Below are 23,857 nucleotides of genomic sequence, written 5' to 3' on the forward strand. Positions count from 1 at the left end.
AAAACATACCAGCAAATCCACGAGGAATGGCTGAAGAAATACAAAATAAAGACTTTGGAGTGGCCTAGTCAAGTCCTGACCTGAATCCTATTGAGATGCTGGCAGGTCATGCTCAAAAATCCTCCACAGCGCTGTGACAGACTCATTCCAAGTTATTGCATACGCTTGATTGCAGTTGTTGCTGCCTAACTAAATATTAGGGTTAGAGGGCAATTCATTTTTTACACAGGCCAATTACGGTTTTATTTCTTTTCTCACTTAATAATAAAAAAAATCATTTAAAAACTGCATTTTTATTGTTACTTGTGTTGTCTTTGACTCATATTTAAATGTGTTTGATGATAGGACAGATTTTAGTGCGGCAAACATGGAAAAAAACAAGACATCTTGAAGAGGGGCAAAAACTTCCTCACACCACTGTATGTTCTGATTCACATACAAAGGAATCTAAGGGGAAAATAAACTCACAAGTTCTAAAGATGTCATCATTTTACCTTTGCTAATCAGAACAGCTGAAGGAACATTAGTACAATGCTGAGCGATGAATTAGATTGTTTAAAAAGTACATTGGAGTGTTCTGCACTTTACCTTCTACAGATAAGATGCATGAGCTCCCTTGTGGGCATTCTCTGTTCTTACCAGCCTCTTCTTCAGTGTACCGGCTTCTTTCATGACTGGCGAGCTAAAGCAGGGCCACGAATATGGAGTACGTGCCGAAGGCCTTGGCCAGTTTGGGTCCCACACATGCAGGGGGTAAAGTCAGCACCTAGCTGTATTATTTTGAAAGTGTTTGTCCAAATATGAGAAGCTTCATTTGATTAGATTCTAGAAAAACTGACAACCACAAAGATTCTTATTTCATTGGCTCCTAAAGGAGAACCTTGGAGTAGCGTGGGCTCTGGGATAAACAGCAAAGGATATTTGCAAAAAAATAGAGCCACTTGAAGAGCCACTTGAAATGAAAATTGTGTTTTTTGTGTGTTTAACAAGTTCTTCTGGCATTCTGTAATCCTTTTAAGTGGGAGAACTTGCACATTTGGTGGCTGACTCAATACTTGCCCCACTTTATATATGGTTCCTTAAGCTTCAGGTACTCAAATTGATCCAAAAAGTACCAGAATATTTTATATCATTTGTATTTTTACACTACATTAACCTAAATACAGGATATTTTAAAATTCTGCTGCATCTATATTAACCTGGGAGAATCTAACAAGGGTCCAGCTGGGTAACAGATGATAAAACGGGCCATCGGCGTTAGCTTTAAATCCAGACTTGGAGCAGCTACAGCTTAAGGACTGGAAAGCGCTGTCAGATACCGACAGGTATGTTGTTACCATAGCAACACATACAGATTGGGTGTCACAGATGATGATCTAATTAAAAACTAGCACATAATAGTGTGTTCAGTCAAATGGTTGTTTTTTCCCCCCCCTCCAGCTGCCAGAAGTCCCTAAGTGAAAGGAAGGCTTTCAGGTGGAGGCCTCAACCTGTTTGTACATTACGTCCTAAAAAGCTGAAGAAAAAGTTGGGACAAATCACCGCCATTACTAAACCAAAGCATCAAAAGAGCAAAGGAGCGCACAGCAGTAGATTCTTCTCAGTGAAAGACCTGGATATAAAAGTTGGAATTTCTTCTCTTAATAACAGTGGTGCTTCAAGCCCAAGTTACAATTTCATCAACATGCAACATATTTCCATTCTTCTTACATGTTAATAGATGTTCAGTGGTCCCTTGCTATAGTTTTCCCTCCCCACAACACAGTAGATCCTTCGCGGTCTCACTGTTTTGCAGATTTCTTTCAGTACAATATTGCATGCTTTTTTTTTTCCACAGTGCACTGTGTCCTGATTGGCTGCTGACCTTGTCAATCAATCTCCTTCATGCCATTTCTCCTGTAAAAAGGGTGCTCAGTTTGCTACATTCAAACAAATCTTCAATAGGAATTTTGTTTTAATTTAATTAATTCTGGACTTATGAAGGTTTGAGTGTTCAAACAGAGAAAAGAGTCAACATGTAAATGCCTGTCTGAGAAAAGTGTGTAATGAGGGGTTTTAAAGCCCTAAAACATCTATAATCCTACTTTGTGGATTTCACCCATCGTGGATTATCTCTTTAGAAGCAACCCCCACGATAATCGAGGGACCACTGTAATCTGCAGGGCCCCAAAGTAACGTTTTTCAGTGCATTTTGCAAAAAAGTTCAAGGCCAACAATGATGAAACTGGCTAACATCTGCAACAGGATCAACAACGATTTCTTTTTCCTTGTTAAAACAACAATGTTTTTATACAATGTTGTCTCATTTGTTAAATTGGACTGCCTTCAGAACTTCTGCATACTCTGATGCTTTGTAAGGAATCATAGAGCGGTTTCCAAAGCCTTGAAGCACCACTGTTATAAAAGTATTACCTGGGAAAGACCAGTTTTCCTGGTAAGGAAAGGCGTGGTACATCTCGCCCCATCCCTGGGCCTAAGTGCAGCTTCCTGGAAAGCACGTCTATTGGATTTTCAGCAGGTTGAGTGGCGACTTTAACCATCACGTTACTGTTGAAGATGTAGGCTGAGAAAAACACCTGGAAGAAGAAAGCAGATGTGTCAACTTTAAACTATTCTAAAAACTCCAAAGGTTTTTCAAGAAATGTTCTAGATCCCAGCAATTTGTTCCGTTTAAATGTTAGAGACGACTAAAGAACTCCACAACTGCTAAACACATTTTAGCATTGTGCACATGGGAGGAGGACAATGCAATGCTAACAAAAATAAAACTTAAAAGTCAGGTCTTAGTGAAAGGTGTTTCTTGTTGTTTTTGTTTGTTCAAGCATAGCAGAACTCCACCAATCATGCTGATGCACAAGTTCCACACAAAATAGTGAATGAGTTTGATATTTAGCCAACAAAATGAATGAAAGAGATAATCGGGGAGAAGAATTACAGCCAATGGAGAGCTAGTATAGTTTCATAAAAGCAAACAATGAATCACAACTGGAATCATGGCATTCTCAAGAGTGACTACATGGTTTTTAATTACATTTCACTTCTAGGAACTTCATCTAGCAATTCCCAGTACCGTATAATAAAATCCCTACTGAATATTGACTTGAAAGGCACCACAACTATGAACATCATCCCTTGTGTCTTCAGTCATGATTAGAGCTAGCAACAAGCCTCTAACGTGGCAGTGACAGGAGAAAAAACAAAAACAAAAGCGTTTCATTTCCCAAATGAATGATAATCTGAGATTCTGTTTGGGCTGGTTCAGTGAGCACCCTTTACTTTTAGAGGCGTGGCGGGAAACGTTGGTTTTGTGTTGAAATACAAACATTTCCTGGTCGTTTTTCTTTAATTGCTCAGACTTGCAGGAAACCCACTGCTATCAGCACCAAACTATGCCGTCTTCTCAACTCTTGCCAGAAGTTGCACAAATATGACATAAACGTGTTCAGAAATAGCATTTAAAAACACACATGTATATATATAAAAAAATCGTTTTTTTTATTTGTAATCAAAATAAAAATATCTATAATGGTAACTGAGAAAATACATTAAAACCCTGACCGCCTGTGGTATATTTAGACAAAAACAGAATGTAGGGGCAATTACAGCATACATTTAAGTGTTTACATATAAACTCTACAGTTTCACTGGTTTATTTCTTACCCAGAACACATCATAGATGAGCAGACCTGACAGCAGCAGGCAGGACACCTTGAGACTGGGGAGCCGAACAAACGCTATCATGGCCACACATAAGCCCATGGCTAAAGCTGCAAAAAACAAAAACACAAGAAAAGGAAAACAGAGTTAGAAAAAAGAAATCTGCAAACAGGAAGGTAATTTATCCTGTAGACAATAATCATTCAATTATTTTTTTATAATCCAATTTACAAAAGTTAATTTCATTTCAAAATAAATGTATGATATGTTTAAGCTTTTAAAACATGAAATCTGTTGATCTACATTTAAGTCTGCTTTTCTTCCAGGCTTTTTGTTTTGGGCATAACTGATAAATGACAGATTTGAATTTAAATGAAAAAGAGCTGGTCGCACCAGACAGCCGGAATTCCAGTGATGATTTATGAAGGCGCTTAGTAACAACTCATTCTTCTGGCAGAACGCAGAGAAGACAAAGCAACTTAGCTCTCTGGCATGCCAAGGTCCTTCTTGCCCGAGGGAGATGACGACAATCGAGTTGTGTCTAGTAGCTTTTTGAGCAGCTGGCTTACAAAACATCAGCTCTATCTGTCCTCATTGAGACTTTTACATGGAGGAACTCAGCAGAGGCTTTAATGAGGTGATTCATGGAGGAAAGGCACTTCGAAACGAGCTTTCTCTACGCAAACACTGAATTTTCATTGGAGCAACTTACCGTCCATGAGAAGCCAGTGCCCAGTCAGCACCCAGATGAGCACCAACAGTACAGAGAGCGAGAAGGACAAGAGCTCAGCCAGAGTGAAACGTCCACAGCAACCAAAGGAAATCCTGGAATAAAGTGAACGCACACAGAAAAGATGCAATATGAACCATGTAGAACTGTCCATCACTGTGCACCTCTATTAGCGTTTAAAGAACAACAATAACAAGAGAATCTGTGTCTTCTGGGTAAAGCGTCTGTCACAGGGGACTTATTTTGAAAAACTAAACACCAACAACAGGTGTGTTGCTAGCACTAAAACATTCAATCATGCCAACACCTTAGCCATTATTTGTCACACCCTTTGGGCCTCTGCAATTAACCTTTTCAGAAAGAAATACAAAAATGCTCCATACAATTATTCATCTATTCATCTCATAAATCTGTTTTGTTCCTTTCAGGTTCATGGGGCTGCTGGAGCCTATCCCGGCCACTTGTGGACGAAGGCAGGAGACATTCTAGACAGGTTGCTCGTCTGTCGCAGGACCACAGATCACACACCTATGCACTATCACCCTCACACCTAGGGTCAATTTAGAATAACCAATTAACCAATGAAGCGTGTTTTTGGACGGTGGGAGGAAGCTGGAGTCCAAGGAGAAAACCCACGCATGCACGGGGAGAACATGCAAACTCCACACAGAAAGGTCCCCCAGCTGGGATTTGAACAGAGGGCCTTCTTGTTGTGAGAAGAGAGCGCTAACCACTGCGCCTCACAATTCTTCAAATAAATCTCTTAAAAGAAAGATTTTAGACACCTGATATAGTAATAGACACTCATTTACAGACAGTGGCAGAGTGAGCAAACAGTTTGCACTGCCCTGGTATGTTGCCTAGTATAACTTTTCTCAGTATAAAAACAAGAATTCAGTTTGTCTAGATTCAAACAATTTTAGTATTTTAGTAGATCAAGTTATAACTAGTACATAAAAAACAGATTCAAGGGCATTGGCCTTTACTGCTTCTCAAGGCAGAAAGCAGTTGTTTATTCAAAATAATCAAACATAAAGACAAATGCTACTATTAAATACAACTAGTTTAGAAAAGAAAATAGAAGAAATTTGATGAAGGACAGCTCCTGTATGCATATTCAATTCTATTTGGTCTGTTTCTGCCCAGTTTATGATTTATGATGATGTGTAGCAGGTACAGCTGTATTGCGGAGAGTGGTTCTGCAAAGAAAACAACTGGATACACTCACTTGTTCTGTGGGGAGCATGGTCTGGTCAGATACTGGCACATTGGCAACAACAGGAATGCAAATGCAATTGTAGCGAGAACTGTTAAAAAAAAAGAAAAGAAAAGCACAGCTGACGGACTAGTACACCCATGACGGTTTACTGCAGTAGTTTCTGTCTGGTTAATAGAGTTTCTAGTGGTTTTCAGTATCAGTAATCAATGATCCGAGGAGAAGTTTCATATTGTGTTCCTACAGATTCAAAAATGTGAAAGCTTAGTGAAAAGTCCACAAATAAAAGTGTTTTGTGCTGTGCTATAAAGGAGCACGTACCTGCAGTGCAAATGGTGAAGACCACTTGTACAGAGTCAAAGAAGAAGAACATGACTAGCAGAGATACAGAGGCTCCTATTGGGAGAAACAGGGCCTGTGTCGAGTCTATAGTCTGAATGCCTGAAAAGGAAAAAAAAAAAACACAAAACAATGTTACAAATAACCTTAAGATAAAAATTCAACATCTAAAGAGAACTAGGGGCTCATCAAAAACCAATTAATACATCTGTCAGCACTTTTTTAACAGGTCATTTAATTCATGTAGCACTCACTGTTGTTTGTGTTGCTGTTATTAAAAGACCCTGTTGTTGAAACGTTGCCATCTTTATCTTTCTCCTGGTTCTCACAATCCATATTTAATGACCTGCAGAAAGGTGACAAGAGTTCTGTTATTATGGATCCAAATACATTTTGATATGATGTGTGATGCATTGATCATTTGGTTCACTCATTCAATCAAATTAACAAAATGCTGTAACTTTTAATCCGATTTATATTTTCTGTTCTAAAACTTAATTAAAAGGGGAGTTGCAGGTTTTAGAGCTGAACCACGTTCTCCCACTTCCACAGTAAAACAGCCACTCATACTCGCACACGTGCAGTATAAGCAATAAAAGTACAAGAAATTAAAAAGAAATTGAAAACGGACAAAACCGTTATGTTGAGTTAGAAAGAGTTTTTCTATTATTGAGTATTTATGTTGTGAATCACTGTAGTGCAAGCCCCCAAAAAGATTGGACAGTCAGGAATTTCAATAAAATTGATTTTAGGGCTGATGTGTTTTCTGTGTCAATGTTGTTTTCTAAAAGAAAAGAAAAAAGGTTAAAGTTTTTTTTTTTTTTTTTTAAAGTTTGCCTTTTCTTATATTTGGTAACATTCAAGGTTAATTGCAAAATTTCCAATATTTTTATCCAACAGCTTCCCCACGTCCTGCAGTTATGAAAATCTTATCAGTAACTTATTTTCATTGTTTGCGTTGCTGTTTTTTATCTCTAAGTGGTGAGAAAAAAAAACAGATCTGCAAAGTTTATACATGTTACACAGAATACATTAAGAAGTAAAGAAAAAAATGCAGAACTTGAAAAAGGTCTTGTTTTTTTTTTTAAAGAATTTGTAACACCAAAAGAGCTACAGGACACTTTTTGCTACAGTCTGTGGTTAATTATAGGATTTAATGAAGCTGAGCACATGTCTTTTTGTCCTCAACAGCGCTACAATGGATTACTGCCTTTGAAGCCAGTTGTTCTAACTACAGCTTCACAGGACATGGAATTAACTTTTTTATAAAACAGAGAAAAAAGGAAGTAAGCTCATTTATATGCTTAGGTCTTTTTTTTAAAAGAAAAACTTGATTTAATTAATTAAAGAACTTTGTTTCTGTTGAAGTTGTGCGATTTCTACAAGCATTTACACCTATGTTGTTTCAACATCAGTTTTAAAATTATTGCACACTAAACTTCAACAAGCAATCCTCATCCTCTACAAATACTAAAGATAATCTTCCAGATCTCAAAGATCTTGATTGGTAAAATCTTGCTCTTACTTTCGGTTCAAGGATTTTATGATTCATGGATAACGATTTTTACATGTTTGTCTCCATTGGAAATTAATGGTATTGAACTTTGACGCTGAAGATATACAGAGCACTTAGGAATTTTCTGCTTTAACTAGCTCAGTTATATGCATATTCCCTTATAACCATTAAACTGTAAGTCATTGAAAGAAAATCTTTTCCCGCCGTAAATCCTTGAATTTTTGCAACTGTTACATAATTGGACCAAAAACTTGTGTTTGTCAAAAATATTTGGTCCAAATTCTCTATAGTTGCACTAAAATTGGTATTTTCAAACATTCTGCCTCAAAATTCCACCTAAGTTTCAATACAGTTCATAATTTTGCTCCAAACTGAATTTTGGCAGTGAGCTCACTATATATGCAGTTTCAAATATAGCAATAAAGATGATTAAAAAATTGGTACATGCATAAAAAACACTTTTTTGAGGCGAGTCTGCAAAGTTTTACAAGTGCTGAACTAAAAAAACTTTCTCTATGCACAAGGTGCTTGCAGTTGCCAGTCAGATATAGTTTATCTTGCAACGGTCTTTGCTCCCATGTAAATCTTCCTGGTGAAGACATACATTTTAGAATTTTAAGGAGGTTTTTATTAATGCAAACAAGAAAGGCAAAATTTGATTTATCTGATATATACAATGCTTTTACAAAGCAATTTACCTTCTTTATATGTAGCCATAAAACCAACTGACACCTGATTATTGCCCTGGGTAACTAAAACTTTTATAAACCTGACTATTTGCTACAGTGTCTGTTCAACAAAAGCCCCCAATGGTAAATTGTGTATAATTATATAGCACTTTTCTACCTTGATTAAGGCCTATGGTACTATACAGCCCTATTTACCAATGCACACACACTGATGGTGGCTCTGCTCCGTACAGAGCTGCTAACCTGCAAGCACCAAAAGAAATGAGGAGTTCAGTGTCTTGCCCAAGAGACATGGGCTGGCAAGGCAAGAACCAAACCTGTAACCTTACCTCTGCACCAAAGCCACCTAAATGTCACTCCTTAACATAAACATACTTGTTAACAAAGTGGTTAACACATTTGCCTTACAACCTAAGATGACAGTCTGCCAGAGACTTTTTTTTAACATGGTCTGCAGTTTTAATATTGCAGACAACAAGTGAAAACTTTCATTCATCTCTTAAATAAACAGTTTTTAACGTACCTGGACTCATTATTTGTTATGAAGCTTCTTTAGATCCACACAAATGAAAAACCTAAGCTATGATTTAAAGAATTTCAGTAACCTGCTGCAAAACAGCAGAGGCAGGAACAATAACAGCACGCTTGAAGGACGCAGCAAACTCATGCAATTTCTTTCCAGAAATTGCTAATTTAGCTTGTGCTTGGAATGGTATATTGCAGCTAGGGCTGAGTAAAACTTTGGAGCACAATAATACTGGATGAGGTTACACTGCTAGCTGCTCTTTGTAAAAATTCGACCATGCGATCATTTCTTCCAGTTAAATGAAATAAACAAATGAACAGGTGCTAAAGCCACCCACGTTTTTCCATTTTCAACTTTAAAGCACCAGAAAGAGTCCCTTAAACCTGGCCATTTCCTCTTATGTGTTGCTTTTATTTACTGATTAGGTTTTATTACTCACCTAAAGCTGCCATAGACGATGAGAAGAATGGAGATCAAGAAGGTGGACACCTGGCTGGAGTCGACAAGGGAGTATGCCCTATAAATAAAACAAAGACAAAGACAACATTGTCATTTCGAAGCACAAACAACTAAGACATTAAACATGGGGGAAATAAGTATATCGCATTTAGTTTTGCACTTGTAAAAGAGATAGAAAATAATCTTTTAAAAAATGTTTAAAGCTAATGTGGGGTTTCCTCCTGTTGTCTCAGATGAGAAGACAAAGTCCTAACTGCTTCCACGCCCTGTTTACAGTTTCCACGTGTATCAATAGGTTGTTTTGTGTGAAGAAGACACTTCTACTTTTCTTCACAACACACTTGCATTGTGGACTATTGTCCAATATGAATGTAAAGGGAAATGTACGTGAATTGCAATGGTGTAAAATGTTAAAAAGGGATTAGTCTGGGTCCCCCTGTTCCGGCCTGGGGATTGGCACAGGGGGACCCAGACTTGGGCCCTCTTGTGGATGCATAGTTAGGCAGCAGCACGAAGGGTCTTGCCCAATTACCCACACTCATATATGCAGGTATTAGGATTGATATAGTCACAAAGTTGATACAAAATTGCATTGTGGGTCAGCATAATTCAGAATGACACTTAAAACTTACTGACAGAGTAAAAAAATAAATAAAACTACGGCGTTGCATTGTCCTTGTCTGTGGAGATCATCATCAACCACAGAAATAGAATTTCTAAGAAAACCCCCCAAAATCCATTAGAAATAAGAATAGCAAATGAAGCATTTACTTAAAATAGATGAGGAATAAGTTTTGATTCCGAAAAATTATTATAGAGCACATGCAGATGAAAAACATTGTTTTATAACCGAAGAAGGTGTTAATACACGGATCTAATTCATTTCTAGTACTGAGTATCTTGAGTAAAAGATGAACATAAATAACTTCTGTCTTGACATTTGTACTTCTTACAGATACATTGCTTTATTTTGTAAGAAAAACACTACATTCAAAAAACCAAATTACAGAAAACCAAATCTTAATCTGTCTTGACATTATACAAAACTTTATTAGTGTTTTTGGATAAATGTTACAAGTTATCTACAGCTGTTTTTGCTGTTTAAAGTAAATCATGTCTCTTTTGTTCCCAGACTTCCTTTGCATGTGGAGCACAGGAAGATAGTAATTCTAAAGAAAATAGCTTCTGGAAAAACAAAAAAACAAAACAAAAAAAGTTCCCTGAGTATCTATATTCAGTCAAAAGGCAAACTGGTTTTCATCAAAATACTTTGGTGTCTTACAAAAATGAAAGTGTGGTTTTGAATATATCTTTATCAAGTCATTTTCTAGTTTATCAGATAGGAGTACATGTAAGATGCTGACACCAAAACAGTTAAAACACTTCATAAAAAGAATCCCCTGCAGTTCTCCATAACCACAATTTGGGTATTAGCGTTACTGTTGAGAATTTCACAGAAGCTTGATTAAACCAGAATGATGTTAAACCCGCGAACTGCGATCCAACATTTCTGACAATGTAGAGTTTAAGCCATCCTTCAGGGTTCTTTTAGTTTACAAGGTTGTCTGCTGGGAGGTAGTGGTATTTGCACAACTTGTAACTCTAGTCCTTTTTTTGAAGTTCCCAGCTCCTTTCTACTGAACCAACTCAAAAACCAACAGTGATAATTGTCAACAATTGAGAGCATTTTGACCACTAGCGTCACAGCTTGGTATGGAAATTGCCATTTCAGACCGGAAAGCGCTACAGAGGGTTGAAAAAACAGCTCAACACTTCCTACGTTGAGAACATCTGCAGGAAGCGACGTCTCAGGAGAGCACAGTTGATCATGAAGAACTTCTCTCACCCAGCCCTCAGCCTTTTAGTCTGCTGCTTTCTGGAAGGCGCCAGAGGAACAGAAGACCAGAAATTCAGAAAAAAGTTTCTGCTGTTTTCCCTTAAAAATAAAAAAAAGCTATGTCCCTGTTATCACACAACTACAAGGCATCAATTTCACACACTTGACTTTTATCTGCATCTTATTTTGTAAATACTTTGTATTGTCATGTTTGCACTGTTCATATATAAATAATTTCAAACCATCACATTATTGTAACTGTGCTCATTTATTTATAAATTCTGGTGTAGAATATAATGAATACACACATTTTTAGATAACATGTACCTATGTAAACATTTCATAGTACTTCCAATGCCCTTTTGGTTTATAGCATTATATTGCCTTTAGTTAACCCGTGCAGTAAAAATAATTTGAATCTAATCGTGGACAGATGGATAATGCTCCTTCAATTGCAGCTATTCTCTCTGTATCCCTTAAAACAAAGAATCAAAAGGGCCAGAGTGCATAGCTGCTTAATTCGGTTTTTTAAGTTAATTTTCTCCTGTGGGCTGACTTAGTTTTATGCAAATTTACCTGCAGGATTCACAAAGCTCAAATACTTTTGCCTAAAACTAATAACCAAATAAAGTTCACAAATTACCTCAGTCAACCTAAAGACCGATATTCACTTCAAACTGTTAGTTTAAAGCTCTGAATTTTTGCTGCATATAAATCTAAACTTTGAGGTAAATGCAAAAAAAAAAATCATGTTCTTTATTCATATATTCTAAAAAAGTATTTACCAAGGGAAAACAGGCTACAACAACAACAAAAAGCATACAATGCATCTAAAGAGACTTCCTTTACAGCATCCTGTTGACAGCCAAGTCTATGAATTAACTGTTCAGCAGAAAATATAAGTTGCTCGCACTTATGGTGTATGAGTGATGTTGACCCTTATGCAACACCCTAGTCCAGGGGTTAGCAACGTTTATGACATGAAGAGTCAATTTGAAATTTTTCTCCTTAACAACTGTGCCATCACCAATTATTATGCAAACTCCGGGACAAAAAAAACCATTTCCAGTATATCTGAAATTTTAGTTAATTCACAAACAGCAGGTCAAATTGCTTTTAAAAACATATTTGGGCATTAACTCAAAAAGGTGCTTTCATGATAATATTGCACAAGGAAAATAGGCAACTTGTACTGCAACTATGTTTGTCTAATACAAAAAGCCCTGCATTTGTGGTATGTCATACAGAGAAAGGATCGATTACGTTAAAAACAAAATACCATGAATACTTCTAAGACCTTTACAACCATTATGAAAAAACTATGCGTATGTGTGATGGCATACCCTGCCACACCCATAACAAAATGGCGGTGACCCTCCCCCCAGCACGGCGCACTTTCTTCTTAAATAAATGCACACATTTCTTTGAGTTCAAATGTACATTTATTCCTTGTTTTCCGTATTTATTTGTAGCACATAGATGTACATATCTTGTTTAGTCTACTCATTTTGGCAGGTTTAATTAAGGTCACCTGTTTTGAGTTGCCAGTTCTGAAAGTGCTACTGGTTGCTACATGAGTGGTTGAGGTTCTGCCCCTGGAGCTGTGCTGTGAGGCCTGGCCAAAAGAGGAAGTCAAATCATCACAGCCTTTAAATGCTCCAATCAGGTAAATGGGCAGGCGCCATCCACAGAAGCCTCCAATGGGAGAAACCATGGACTTGTTTAACGCTTATTTGCTTTGCTTCTCTTTGGTTATTATTCATTTTGTTCTAATTTTTTTTTTCTTTTCCACTAAGGGACCAAGTTTTGTGTTTAGTCTTGTCTGTGTAGTCTCTGTGTAGTCTTTTTTAAATGTTACATTTGTTACATTATGAAACAGGGACTGAGTAAGTTAATATAACTTTATTCTGTGATGGTTCTTTTATTGCATGTAAAATTTTCCACAATTGGAGAGCATCCTCATTTATTTTTTTCACCCCAGTACATAGAGTGCTGATCAGCTGTAGTATTCAAACTTGTTCACATTTCATATTGACATTTGGCAGAACAGAAAAAAAGTCTGGGTATAATCTGACCTGGCGTGATTATTTTTCAATAAACTGAATGTATAACTTTTTAAATGTCAGCTGTTGACGCCTAAAAACAGGTAAAAAAAAACCAAAGAGCTATGCAGTCATAAATAACTCGCGGATCAGCTTTGCGCCTTTCACGCACGCGCTCAGATTCTTTCCACAAACACTCGCTCATATCGCCCCAGGTGTCATCTCACCGCCAACAGTTTCTAAACAAAGGCTCATTATTAAAAGGTTTAAATTTCATGTTATTTCGGGGTTTGCTAAAACCTGTCACCCACACCATGCATGTAGAAAAAACCGTGCATGGACATTCTTGCTATGCAGGCCAACAGAATGGTCTACGACCTTATTTTGTGTGTGTCACAAACAAGCCCCATACAGGTTTGCCCATTTATCCCTCGCAGACTGCCCATATCCACCTGTAAGGGCAGTTATGACTAAGGGTTTAGATGGGGATAAGATTGCAAACAAAATAAATGAACGGAAGTCAATTTCCCATTGTAATTGACAAACATTATGGTGACTCAATCTACACTCCATTCTGTAATCTAGCAGTTGTCCTAGGTAATATTGTATTCTCAATATAAACAGGGATTTTTATCAAAATATCTATCTTAAAAGACAACTAAATTTGAACTGTAACAGATTTTAATATTTGAGGGTTTGTGAACTTATGGGATATAGGCAAGACATAATAGTCCTAATACATTTCACATAATCCCTTTATAGAATATTTAAGATAATTAATTGAATGCTAATTTTTTATTGATTAAAATAATTGAGAGATTCTGTCTCATAGTCAGCCCAAATCTGATTCTACTCCATTGTATTTTTTTTTCAAGTTGTAACACTAAAAAGTCTTCTAATCAGATTCACATCCAGTATTAGCAGTATTGTCATTAGGAAAGTGACCTTGTTCCTCTACTGACTGATGCTAATGATGGTACTACTTCACTGTCAACAAAGCTATCAGCAAGACAGCTAGTTTAATCACCACAGACCTAATTCATATTCCAGTATCGAGCCGGTTCATCAGAATTCAGTGAACAGACGTCTGGGGAACATGAGTGAGATAGATGAATGGAACGTTTAAAAACAAAATACAATCCTGGACTGTTGAAAGCTGGCTGGGAGCCCAAAACGCTATAAGACATCCTTGTTCTGACAGACTTGGTTTTCCACAACACAATTCTAATACAGTCTTCCACCAAACCAAATCCATGCATGACTAGACCACTGAAGGCCAGGTTAACAGGCCTTTAGAGTTTTAGGAAGGCTGTCACTTCACTGTGTTATCATTTTCAAACTGCAGACATTTCATTATCTAGCCTGTCCTGTTATAGACATAACTAAAAAAAATGTTTAATAAACAAAGCCATAACAACGGGTTTTCCTCAGATATTTTAACGGATTCAAGCCCTTCTGGCTGGTCAACTTATTTTTCCCTTTCTATAAAACTTTGTCATTATTTTCTCAGAAATTAGGGCTAGGCTAAATCATATTTGAGGTTTCTTCTTTATAGTTCAAAATAATTTTTTTTATAGAATCAGGATTTCAAGCTAATACTTTTTCAGGTCTAAAAACTCAAATGTTTTTGTGGTTGTTCCTCTGCTTTCATTAGGTTCCTAAAATGTATCGGAGCGAAAAGGTTTTGTCTTGATTTCTCACAGTTAAGAACCACAGACATAATTCATTCATCTGCACATGAATTATAGTACGACAACTCAAGTTCTACACATAGACTGTAAAAACAATGGACAAATCGAGGTGTGACATCACCCATAGAAAGTGCCTAACCTCCAGCTCTCGTGAAATGAAGCAAAATCCCTCACTATTGCTTCCTGATACGGATGCAGCCATGTTGAAACCAGTCGATAGGGATTGGTCCAAGTCGCTCTGAATCCTATCTATGGCAACGGCTACAGTAGTTGTCGCCATTATCACCTGTACTAGGAAGCAATGGTACCTCCTATTTGGGAACGCGAGAAGGGAGGGGTTGAGCTGTACACTGTTTTAATTACCATTCAAATAAAAGTTGTAGAACTTTTTTAGTATTCATTTGGTGATTTTTTTTTTAAGAATAAGAAGAAACAAAAAAACAAAAAAGAATTGGTGCAAACACTTTTACACAGCACTATGGATAATCAAACTGATGAGTGACACAAATGCGTTTACATTTTCTATTTGGACAAAGTTCCTTCGTCTCCAATCATTACAAAGTATACTCTCGCAATTAACGGTAAATGCATTTTTAAAAGTTGAGTCACTAACCACATTATAAATATTATGGCTTGTTTTACACATTTAGTTAACCATTGCTAAAAAAATTTATTTCTAAAAAGTGGTGGGCTGTACTTTTCAGCTGCCCTTATGCTTTACCTCAGAGTCCAATGTATGTGCTTCTCTTTATTATAAGCAACCAAAAAAGAAAAAGCTTCAGCAATTGATGAGCCACATTTTTGAAGGTTTTCAAATATATGCAGCGCGGCAATGAGACAGACTGACAGTGACGAAAGGGAACCTGGCGTGTTTGATAGAAACCCCATGTAACCCAGTGTGCAATATGGCCGTGTTACGGTAGATCAAATTAAAACCAAAGTACAAATACTCTGACGAGCAACATAGTTAACACAGATATAGGATTATGACATTTAAATGAAATGAGGACATTGAACTAACAGGGCAGGAAGTGCATCTGAGGTTACATTATATACTCAGTGACAGATGACCGCATGAGCAGAGGCACTTATACTAAACTCTATTCAAATAAAAGAGGACAAGTGATAAAACCATGCTGATAGAAATGTTAAATACATTTTGGGAAGCAACTAACAATTATTTTGGATTGTTGACTAATCTATCAATTATGTTTTATATTTGACACAATTACTTTGAACGCATCTACTTTCATCCAACCACATTAGGTTCAGCCCTGCAGCAGAAAGGCATTTGTTTTCTTTTGATTGTTTTTCTGTTTACATCCAACAGTTTGCATTTATTATTATATTATTAAGAATGTCGCTTCAATTTGTTTCACTAAAAACTGTTTTATTTGGTAAATTTGTCTCAATCGTTTATTCTTTTAAACAGAAATTCTGTCAATTTTAGAGAATGTTTTATAGTGCAAGTTTAATTCTTCCAACAACAATCTAAAGTCAAATTAAAGACTGTAAAAAAATTAATTTAGTTGGGTTTTAAATTTTAATTGGTTACATTTCACCAATAAACATTAAAATCATCGACAACAGTAGAAAAGGAGAATATTAGATTTTGTGTAGGAAAATCAGGGTCCCGAGGGCATCCATTCATTATTTATGTGATTGATTTGCTTTCTTCCATTGACGTTTACATTCAAGCCTGTGGTTCACATTTGTGTATGCATTTGTCGATAAATATGACCTTGTGGTCTCAGAAAGCAAATAAATAACTTAAATGTGTTTCCTTACATTTAATTTAACTTACAGGAGTATAAATCAAGCTATTACAATCAAATAGAAAAACTAATGGATTCTTGGTAATATGTTAGCAACAATATAAAAATACTGCAGTGGTCATTTAACAAGCTAAATATTAATAAAAAATAAAAGGAATTTAAAACAAAAGAAAAATGGAAGAAAATTGCCACAGATTTAAGTAATATTCTTCCATTATCCTCCAGCATTCATTTCCTTATAAGTAAATCATTTTGAGACATTTTAAAGTAAAAAAAACCTGCAAATACAATTTCTTCTTTTTGTTTAAGTTTTGTTGAGCATGTTGTCATTTTAAAATAAGAAGAATTTTAAAAATTTGTGTCCGCGGGTCACACCATTCTCATTGTTGATAAGACTTCTAAAAAAAATAATCCCTAGAGGAAAGCCCTGAGAAATGTGACAAAAAAATTTTAAAAAATGAAAAAAGTTCAGCCGCTTTAAACCCCAGTTAATGAGAGCAAAGGTGGTCGCAAATGTTAACTTTGGTTTACAATGAGTTCTGTGGTGTCTTTAAACCTTTTAAATGCACAAATTCAGAGCAGATAACAAACGTTCTAACACACAAGCCCCAATCAGGATTTAAAGTAAAAAACTCTTGTTTTATTTTTATAAAAAGGCAATAGAGGGATGTGCTACATCATTAATGGAACCCACACTTTAGGTGAATAATAAAAAATATTAAAAATAGTTTTTTGTTCCACCTTTAAGATAGCATTAAGGGTTGTTTTCCATGTTTCCCTGCCAGGTTAAATTTGGAAAACAACTTTTGCGATAACAGGCCAACATGGATTTTCTTACATAACCCACTCTAACACATTTTATAATTATTTGAAATAGTCTGAATAATTTTAAGCACATCTAGACAAAGAAAGAACAAAATAATTGCCATTCTGTAATTTATGGTTATTCTTAGGATTTTTCTTTTAAAATCATTGCAAAAAAAACAGTCAATTTATGGAAAAAGGGGGAACACATTTTAAGCATGATGGTTATAAAACATTTAAGACTTTAGTTTCCCTAGATGGAGAATGCTGCTACTTCTAAGCTAAGAGGTTTACAAATCATCTAATACAGTAAATCTGACAAAGAGGCTTGGAAACATGAATGAAAAATAGCCTATTGAATAGACAGAGCATTATGGTCTGAGAGATGCCTCAAGTCATGGCAGCATTATGCAACGATGAAACAACAAACAGCTATGGATCTATAACAGGACATCAAACAGGTAAAATGGACATTGAAAGTTGCTCAAGAAAATAGGAGCACACTGCTGATCAATCACTGCTGATTGATTGGTAAATGTCTTATGTCACTATTCAGACACTTTGAGAAAACTGTTTTTTTTGTTAAACTAAAACACACCCAAACTTGACATATAAAGACATTGTCCCAGTCATAGCAAAATCTTTAGCGTCTAAAGCAGGGTCAACTTTATACCGCAAGCAGAATAGGTGACACAAAGGTGACATGCTAACTAATACTGACCAAGATCTTCCATCAACCTTTTCCTTCATTGCCGATGTATGTTCCAAGCTGTCGTGCTGCCTACATTCATCATGGAGCATTGGGAACAAGTGATTCAGGGTAGATGTGATATCATTTTTCCATTCACAAAGTTGCTACCCTGACCTTAGCTCTCTTAAAAAACCTTTAGGACAAGCTGGAACAGACAACGCAGTAAATCTAACGTCTCATTACCAGCAGAAGTATGCAAGCCAAATGAAGGAATGAATGAATAAATAATATTAACTGCATGACTTGCTCTAAAAGAAAAGTACCTCAACTACAAAGACTCCAGCACCACACAAAAACAGTTAACACTTTCAGAAAATTAGCACACACTAAAGTTAACATGACTAATATCTATGAAAAAAATGCCTGAAATCTGTTTTGAAAAAAAAAAAAAAAATCAATAAAAATGGCAAAGAAACAAGTTTTATTAAAACATGAACAACATTAATAACTATCAAATATTTAAGTTTGAAAAATTGAAGAAGAACATAAACTAGGGCTGCACGATATGAGGAAAACTTGCGATATGCGATATTAGTGATCAATATTGCGATAACGATAAATTTGCGGTAAATAAACAAATAGAAAAATAAACAAAAACATCATTCCCATTTCATTGCAACAGTTTAAAAATTATACTCCAAATGACCCTCATCGACATGGGGGACAAACGTCAGGGTGGCTAACCCTGGTCCTCAAGAGCCTCAACCTTGTCTGTTTTCCAATTCCCCCTAGACTGCTCGATAATGATAACCAAAATCAGGTGTGTTCAGTCAATCAGGATGTGAAATCACTTGAGTCAGCCAATCAACAGCAAGCTGGTTAAGGAGAGCTGGAAAACAGGCAGGGTTGAGGCTCTTCAGGACAAGGGTTAACATAATAGGCCTCCATCTGATTGGTCAACAATGTGAAGGCCTCCATCTGATTGGTCAACAATGTGAAGGCCTCCATCTGATTGGTCAACAATGTGAAGGCGTCCATCTGATTGGTCAAAGCATAAAGGGATTTATTTGATTCGTTAAATGCTTCAAGCTGCTAGAAGATTGTTTTAACACATTTTGGGTTTGCGATTTATTGCGATATTCGCCGTCTTTTGCAATATGCATATTGCAGAGCTGGATATTGCAATAACGATAAATTTGCGGTATATTGTGCAGGCCTAACATAAACAGTTATAAAAAGTCTGCTTGGGTTGGTATAAAGTAGTAATGTTTTATTCTAGCACAAGTAAATGTCAATGCTAGGATTCTGTTTTTAAAAGCATAGATCTGGCTCATTTAAAACACAAGCATTAACATTTTACATGACTTAGCTGTGAGTTGAGATGAGCGTCTCTTTAAAATAAGTGAAGCAAGACTATTAGAATGTGTTCAGCAAATATGTAGATTTCACATTGTTACTATGAATTAAAGGAGTTGTGATTTAATTTAGTATCTGGTAAACATTTTTTTTAAAAATTAATTACCTACTGACAATTTCAAATATTCAAATTCCACTTTGTTATAGAACACTTTTCCTGTTACAGAACGTCTCAAAGTGCTTCACATAAAATGAATGAATGAATAATTAGTAAAAAATGGTAATCATAATAAAAGAACTCCAACACAGAGACACGTTGTACAAAAACAAACTGCAAAAAATAGTCCATTAAACAAAAAACAAGCGGAATTGTAAAAACTATTTAAAAGCTAAGCTTTTAAACTACGTGTTTTTGAGTTTTTCTTTAAAACCTCAACAGTAGATGAGGTGCTCACATCTACAAGCAGACCACTCCACACGCAACTATGTATTAAAACACAGAAAGATAAACCAGCCAATAGACAATAATAAAAATCCTAGTTTCTTCTCACTGATGAGAAGGAACTTGGCATCAAAATGACTCGTCAGCTTTAAAAACAAAGCTTTACACACTGTTTACTTTTCCTTTACCTAGCAAGATTAAAGGTAGCTGTTTTAAACTGTTTTTATTCTGAATTTGTTCTTTACTTTAAAAACTTTTGCACAAATTGGTAGTGAAGAACTGTCTTGTCGTTATCTTTACTGTCAGCATCTACTGTTTAGCTCCTAGTGCAATTATCAGCCTCAAACAAGCTTTTACAACTCATAAATCAAGCAAAAAAGGAGCACCAAGTCTATATTGTCCACGTTAGGACACAATAGTTTAGTGGCACTTGACCCCTTTTGCACAGCATCATAATCTGGTTTTAATTTTAAAACACTTTCATTTCTAAATTTCTCGGATTAGATTGGAAAATCCCTTTAAACTGTGCAGGATCTACACAGAGAAGTGAAATAATTCAACAAACTTTAAGAATACTAGATGTCTGCCTGTATACAAGGGAAGCTACTCCTTTAAAGTTAGAGTCACAGCTGTAGCAGTCAATCTTGACAGTCTGAAAATATATTACAATTAAATGCAAGTAAACATAGGATTACTCGAGACAGATTAAAAAAGGAAAACACAGCAAAAGGAGACAACCTCATTATGTCACCGTGGCTTGGTTTATTTCATCATCACTAATCAAACAGAGGTGAAAAAGTTTATGAGCCTATGAGCATCTGTCCCAATGTAGTAAAAAAAGCGGACAAATGACAACAATAATGTCTTGAAAGGCATGTCCAATCATGTCGACTCTCGCCAGGACACAAAAGTTATTCTGGCCCTGTAACAATCTATGAAATGGCTAAAAGGAACTTGAGGTTACACTCTATCTGCATGACAATAAATAAATGGGATATAATAGGCCTCATGGGCTACCATCATGGAGCGGTATTTAAAAGACTGTCAATTGATGTTATAAATAAATATACCCTTAAACAATGATAAACCCACACTTGCAGTAAAAAGTCAATCGTACAATTGTTTTCCATTGGATCCTATAGTTTAAAACCTGAGCAGGTCAACTTTAGCTCAACAGTAAAGATAGAGCTAAGCATCACTGTCAAAACACTGAATCAATTCGATTTAGATTCACAACTTTAAAAACGTTCACAAGATAAATTTTCATGGGTTACATAAATACTGTTTTCAGACAACTAAGTACTGTCACTGAAGAAAGGGGGAAAATTCTAAGCTTAAAAACAAAAGATAATCTGGTTTTGGCATCAAAAATGCTTTAAAAATTACTTATGGACTTGAATAATACTTATTAGCTTTTCTAAGTTAAGATTGATTCTACTACATGTTTTTTTCAAACCCTGCCCTTGCGGAAGAAGCTCTGTAATGCAATTCAAAACTAAAGAAATTTGCTCATTAAAAACAATTCAATGTCATGGTGGTGCAAATGTGCTAACTTTGTATACATTATAAAGAAAATATACTCAAACCAAAAGGTACTGGCCTTCAACATTAAATGTTATATACTAATGAATAGATAAGTGTTTCTGAAACCATCTAAAACTGTCTCAGTCTCATATTTTTGTATTCTGATATAAAACAAAACAACCATGTGGAGAAAATTACAGTTTGCACCAAAGTATCTTACTTGAAGCATTTCATTTATAACTTTCCCCAAAATAACTATGCTTTGACAGCAAAATGCAGCAAAAAGAAAAATCTGCTGAACGCAGTTAGACAATGCAAAACATCTTCATATACTTAAATCATTAAAAAAAAAAAGAAGTAGCTAAACCATGCTTCTAGATCAATATTAATGTGGCTGTGGAATATTTAAAATAAACAAAACCAAAAAATGCTGACCACTAACATTCTACTTTTTAAAAAGGATTAAAAACATTCATTTTTCACTTCATACAAAGACCTGGGAAACAAAAGCATTGAGACTCTTAACTCTTTCATCTTCTGCTTATGTCAGTTCTGTTTCAGCAGAACAAACAAACTGACTTTAAGTTTGCAGTTTGAATTTTTTTTTTTTTAATAAAGAATTAGACTAACCCATTAAAGGTTTAAAAACAAAAAAGACTAATCCTGGCTGATATGGCGGCACCCGCTCTCTGTCTGCCGGACAACCGACTGCCTGTGGGCCAGCATAACGAGCGCCGCTGATATGAGCCCTACTGTCGAACCCTGAGCAGCGGCGCTCGATCCTCTTCCTCTGTTCGCTCGCTTGCTATGCCGAGTTGCCAGAGGCTGTCCCGATTACTCTTGGGCAAAGGCAGGACAGGTTGCCAGTCTGTTATATAGTCCATGGAGCTTAAACTAGCGAATGCTGCTGCCCAGGGTCTGGCCAGACCGAGGGTGCCGTCGTTGCAGGCTCAATCGCTGGCGACCTGTCCGGTGTGTATCCCGCCTACGCCGAACAGTAACTGAGACAGCCCCCGGCAACCCCCCAGCCCCAGCGGGGAAAATGGATGGAAGTTCAGGACGAAAATCCTCGCATCAAAAAGCCATTTTTGTCCTTAGTATTGAGCAATAAAACTTAGTCTGTAATTTACTTTATTTTTATCAAGTATTCATTCAACCATTTGTGAAGCACTCTTGCACAAGATTGTAAATGCTGGGGGAGCCAAAAGAATTTTCCCATCAACATGCTCATCTTGCTTGTGGTACATCTCCAAGTTCATGCTGAGAAATTGTAAAAAAACAATAAACATATATGTACAAAAAATAAATAAAAATACAGGAGTATAATTTATGAATAATGACCTATACATAGCAATGAAAAACAGCAAAAGGTTGTTTAAACTACCAGCAAAGCAAAAATAATACTAATTTGGCCTGCACAACAAATCAAAAATGTATCAATATTGCGATATCAGCTTGTGCAATTTGCGTATCACAAAAGACGCTATTAACTGCGATAAACACAGGCATAGACCGAGAAACCATTATAGTTTTTAAAAATCTCAAGCGCACACTACCTACATTGTTCTTAATTGTTGTCCATAATGGCTTTGGATGGTACTATCAGAAAGGTAGATAATGATTCTTTGCTGTATTTCCCTGACATACACGTTCTTACCTGTCTTCTACTGAGACAACTTGCAGTTTAATTTATGTTCAATTTTATTTAAATCTTTTATTTAAATTGTATTAATTTAAAACTGTTGCAATTAAATGAGGTATTAGTTGTTTTTTGTTCTGCCATGTTCATGTATCGCAAGTCATGTCATCATGGCAATATTTATCCCTAGTATCACACCTCGCAAGTTATCCTTTTATCATGCAGCCCTAATGCCAATGTGAAATGTATTCATGATCCTTTTGATTTTATGTTTTACTTTTTCAATTACCTATACGAAACCCATCGAGACGACTGTGTTGTAAATTTGGGCTATAGAAATAAAACTGAATTGAATTGAATTGAAAGGACAGGATTACAAGCCAAGATGACTTTACTTTGCTATTTATCTCAGAAAATCCTTAGACTATTTTGGTTCAGCAATGGACACAATACACAATCATTCCTGTGTGCTTCTGAATACAAGTCCAAATAACTATAACATATAAACAGACAATTCTCCAGGAAAGTTGGGTGGTAAACGTTTGTCGTCTTGCACAGTAGTAGGATCACCTTCATTTGGAATTTGCTTTGCATAACACAAAAGATAAGAACAAAAACGATTAGTAGGAAAATTTTAAAGATGCATCTTGCATCTGTGTCGAATATATGAATATTTATCCCCAAGATCTGGGTTTGTGTGAACAACCGGTTTATTATTTAACAACTGTTTTATGGTTTTGTTCTAGAAGTATTTTGTGAAAGCACAATGTAAAGAGTACAACCCACGTAGAGGTGCTCTCAATAGACTGCAGTCACAACTATGGTTAACAATGTTTGGTCCAGAGAGAGAAAACTCCAGGCCTTGATGGGTACTATCCTTGTCCTATCCACTGTTGATTATCTGGAACAGGTGTCTAAATGAAG

The 23,857-nt window shown here is 36.1% G+C and overlaps 1 protein-coding gene across 1 annotated transcript in view; it reads right to left on the minus strand.

The window, feature by feature from the left end:
• The window catches only part of sppl3 (signal peptide peptidase like 3), a 31,225-nt gene that overhangs the window by 5,096 nt on the left and 2,272 nt on the right, over nt 1-23,857 (minus strand). Inside the window, exons 2-8 of the mRNA XM_004074817.4 lie at nt 9,113-9,190; nt 6,197-6,288; nt 5,925-6,044; nt 5,616-5,694; nt 4,370-4,482; nt 3,661-3,767; nt 2,413-2,576 (exon numbers count right to left, since the gene is read on the minus strand). Of these exons, the coding sequence (XP_004074865.1) occupies nt 2,413-2,576; nt 3,661-3,767; nt 4,370-4,482; nt 5,616-5,694; nt 5,925-6,044; nt 6,197-6,288; nt 9,113-9,190 (753 nt within the window). The remainder of the gene's footprint in view (nt 1-2,412; nt 2,577-3,660; nt 3,768-4,369; nt 4,483-5,615; nt 5,695-5,924; nt 6,045-6,196; nt 6,289-9,112; nt 9,191-23,857) is intronic.

Source organism: Oryzias latipes, chromosome 12 (assembly GCF_002234675.1).
Source record: "Oryzias latipes chromosome 12, ASM223467v1".
Lineage (NCBI taxonomy): Eukaryota > Metazoa > Chordata > Actinopteri > Beloniformes > Adrianichthyidae > Oryzias > Oryzias latipes.